Source organism: Chiloscyllium plagiosum, chromosome 5 (assembly GCF_004010195.1).
Source record: "Chiloscyllium plagiosum isolate BGI_BamShark_2017 chromosome 5, ASM401019v2, whole genome shotgun sequence".
Classification (NCBI taxonomy): Eukaryota; Metazoa; Chordata; class Chondrichthyes; order Orectolobiformes; family Hemiscylliidae; genus Chiloscyllium; species Chiloscyllium plagiosum.
The window spans coordinates 122,342,332-122,346,484 of record NC_057714.1 but is presented as its reverse complement, the minus strand read 5'-3'; the positions used below and the strand labels follow the sequence as shown (position 1 = coordinate 122,346,484).

At 47.3% G+C, this 4,153-nt stretch overlaps 1 protein-coding gene across 1 annotated transcript in view; it reads right to left on the bottom strand.

Annotated features, from left to right (window-relative positions):
• LOC122550351 overlaps positions 1-4,153 on the bottom strand; it is a 40,245-nt gene that overhangs the window by 11,395 nt on the left and 24,697 nt on the right. The window contains exons 5-7 of the mRNA XM_043691080.1: positions 3,440-3,595; positions 303-458; positions 7-17 (exon numbers count right to left, since the gene is read on the bottom strand). Coding sequence (XP_043547015.1) covers positions 7-17; positions 303-458; positions 3,440-3,595 — 323 coding nt within the window. The remainder of the gene's footprint in view (positions 1-6; positions 18-302; positions 459-3,439; positions 3,596-4,153) is intronic.

Below are 4,153 nucleotides of genomic sequence, written 5' to 3'. Positions count from 1 at the left end.
CTCGACATGCCCCTTGCCTGTGCAACAGAAAAATAATCATCAGCTACTCAGCATATACTCTATTGCCCGACAGTGCGGCGCTCCCTCAGCACTGACCCTCTGACAGTGCGGCACTCCCTCAGCACTGACCCTCCGACAGTGCGGTGATCCCTCAGCACTGACTCTCCGACAGAGCAGCACTCCCTCAGCACTGACTCTCCGACAGAGCGGTGCTCCCTTCAGGGAGTGTTTGCAATAGGTTTATTCTCTTTCAGAGTGGCTGTGTGATGTGAAATCCTGTATCGTTTTCCAACAGTACTCACTCGTTTCTCGTTCTCTGTGATTTCACACCATGGTTCCGGCAGTGCCAATGGTGGGAAGAATCCTCTGACGATATTCTTACATCGATGGGGTCGATCCAGGAGACTGGTCACGTCCACCTGCTGCTCATTCGGATCGTAAATCGGAATCTCAGGGATCTTACAGAACAACATGAGGAGCAGTCAGGAGAAGGTGCTGATTGGCTCTGGGCTCAAGAAACGTTAAAATTCCCAAATGATGCAATAATCTTGGGGCGGGCTTGACAGGGAGATGCGGAGAGTTTCCCTTCGCGGGACAGTCTAGGACCAGAGGGACACAGTCTCAGAATAAGGGCCGCTGCTTAAGACAGAAAGGAGGAGAAACTTCTTTGCTCAGAGGGGAGGGAATCATACTAGAGGGGGCTGTTGAAGCTAAGTATGCTCAAGGCTGAAACAGACAAAAATTTAATTGAGGGTTATGGGGGAAAGGCAAGAGTGTGGATGATCAGTCCAGCCATGTTCTCGTTGAGTGGAGGAGCAGACTCAATGGGCTGAATGGCCTCATGCTCCTACATCTTGTGGACCCCATCGCTCTCTTCCAATCACTGGCTGGGACACAGAGTCTGAATCCTTACCCCTTCCTCCCAGTCTGATCACTGGGAACGTCACCATAATCTTACTAGACCATTGTGCCATTTAGACAGAGAGACGGTTGGGGGGGGGATTGGGAGTGGGGGCAGTTTGGTTTAACCTGAGGGTCAATATGCCTCAGGTGAGGGGAGAGGTTGAGAAGGAGAGTCCTTTACTGTGACCTCAGTCAGGGTGGGAATTGAACCCAGGCCGTTGGCATCGCTGCACATCACAAAAACCAGCCACACTGACCTCCCATGGCCCATAGCCACCCCTCTGCCTCTGTAACAGGTCTGCGGGTTAACATGGCAGAACTGTACAGTACAAAACTGGGGCCAATCAACCCATCGTGTCTGCATTGAACTGTCCAATCAATCCCACTTCCCACACTCACTTTATCCCCAGCCCTGTATTTTGTTTCCCCTTTTCAAGCATTTTCCAAACCCCTTTTAAGCATTCTGATTGAATCTGATTTTCCCACCAGTGAGGCATTGTGTTACGCTCATCAAATCTCTGATTCTTTTTTCCAAAAGTCTAAAACTTATGTCCCTTTTTTTTACTGACATGTCAGAAACTGGAAACATAGAATCACAGAATCCCTCCTGTGTGGAAACAGGCCCTTCGGCCCAACAGTCCACACCGACCCTCGAAAGACTAACCCGCCCAAACCCATTCCCCTACCCAAATACTCTACATTTACCCTTGACTTATGCACCTAACCTACACACCCCTGGACGCTACGGGCAATTTAGCATGGCCAATTCACCCTGCACATCTTTGAACTGTGGGAGGAAACCCACGCAGACACGGGGAGAATGTGCAAACTCCACACAGACTGTCGCCTGAGGCTGGGATCAAACCCGGGTCCCTGGCGCTGTGAGGCAGCGGTGCTAACCACTGAGCCACCGTGCTGCCCTCAGTTTATTTATCTTTCATAAATCCTGGATGTCTGTACACTTTGTTCCAGGAGGCAGTCACATTGCACAGGCTTGGAGGGGAACTTGCAGGGGGTGGTGTCCCCATGTATCTATTCCCTTGTCCTTCTCAATGGTAGATATCAGGGGTTTGGAAAGTACTGCCTGAAGAAGCCTTGGTGAGTTGCTGGTGCGTATGAACAGCTAAGGGGTAAATTAAAAACCAGAACCAAAAAGGTTCTAATCTCTGGATTATTTCCCAAGTTGCATATGAATTGGTACAAGGGCAATTAAGGTTAAAGATTGCTGTGGGAGAAAAGGTTTCAAATTCTGGGGAAGTGGCATCAGTATTGGGGAAAGTGGAGGCTGTACCATTGGATTAATCTTCAACTGAATCATGCTGGTGATGGACAGTTAATTTAATTAGGATTGTAGAAATAATGTGTGTGGGGGATTGTGTTAGATATCAATACTGGGGAATGATTGTGGTCAGACGATCGAAACGCAGAATTAGTTCGGGCACAATAGGAAATAAGTGAAAGATGTCACAGACATTCGCACAGAGAGACATAGATACAGAGAGAGAGAGACTGACAGAGAGATACACACAAGGAAAGATACAGGGAGCAGAGGTGGTAGGGAGGGGATAGACGAATGGGCAGGAAGCAGAGGGATACAGATCCTTAGAAAGTAGGCGAAAACAGAGGAGCTGGTTCGGCACAGACTTGGAGGGCCAAAAGGCCTGTTTTTGTGCTGTAATGTTCTTTGTTCTTTATGTACATAAAGAGAGAGACAGAGCAAGAGACTCTCAGGCAGAGAGATACATGCAAGAGAGATACAGTCGTACAGCATGGAAACAAACTCTTAAGATCCAAAGATTGTCCATTGTCCATGTTCCCAAACCAAACTAGTCCTTCATAACAAGTCCTTTATAATCCTTTATAACAAACTAGTCCTCTCTTTCTCTCTCTCATGCACGCATACACACACGTAAGTCTATCCGGTGAATTTGTACTTGCAGAATTATATTTGCAGATACATTCTATTTTGCTGAAAAAATGCACAATCTGCAGGCAGTCAATCCATGTAATATTTTGTAAATTCCACTTTGGAAATAGAACCAGTCTGGCTCAAGATTGGGTTGCAGACTGACTCTGACCTCACACCTTTGATGCATTGTCTGAGCTGAGATGTTACCTTTTGTTATAAAACCTTAAGTTATCTCAAGAAGGTGACTTAAAAGAAGCTCTGGGATTTACATATTAATGAACCACAACCTGCAATCCATTCTAAAAGAAAGACTTAACAATCCAGGTTTGTTCAATATATCATTTCCTATAATCTTTTGCAATAAATTCTGTGTCTTGTGCTCTACAACCACCTGACGAAGGAGCAGTGCTCTGAAAGCTAATGCTTCTAATTAAACCTGTTGGACTATAACCTGGGGGTGTGTGATTTTGAACTTTGTCCACCCCAGTCCAACACTGGCTCCTCCAAATATGGTATAGAGATAGATACACATAAGAAGAGACACAGACATAGAGAAACAGAGAGAGAGAGAGAGACTCAGGTATAGAGATACGCATGGGGTGAGTGGGATTGTGATCTGGTACTGACCTCTATGTGAAGAGGCTCAGCATACAAGAGCTGCATGTATTTCCGGAAGCCTTCCTCTAGGATTTCCTTTGTACGTGGAGGTTTTTTCCGGCCTCTCATCTCCCCGCGCTGGATCAGACGGATTTCTTCATCTCTCGCAGCCAATGAAGCATATGCCTGGGGCAGAGAGAGAGTGGGAGTGTCATCAGTGAGAAGGACAGCAGATACATGGGATAACCACCCTCCCCCTGTATGTTCCTCCTCCCAGTCACTCACCATCCTGACTTGGAAATATATCACTGTCCCTTCACTGTCACTGGGTTAGAATCTTGGAATTCCCTCCCTCAGGGCAGGGGGACTGCAGCGGTTCAAGAAGGCAGCTCACCCCCACCTTCTCAAGGCGAGATAAATAGATGAATCAGGACATCAAGGGGAAACAGCAAGAGAGGGGGACATGAGGAATGTCCGATCAACCATGAATGGTGGAGCAGGCTTGAGGGGCTGAATGGCCTTTTCCCGTTCCTTTATCTTATGGTCCTATGGACATAAGTGCATCACCCACATTCCAACAATATTGTAATCATATTGTAGGATCTCGTAGGACATGTGGAACAGTCCATCTTCCGCAACTACACTGGCCCCACCCCCCACCTATTCCTCCGCTACATTGATGACTGTATCGGCGCCGCCTCGTGCTCCCACGAGGAGGTTGAACAGTTCATCCATTCACCAACA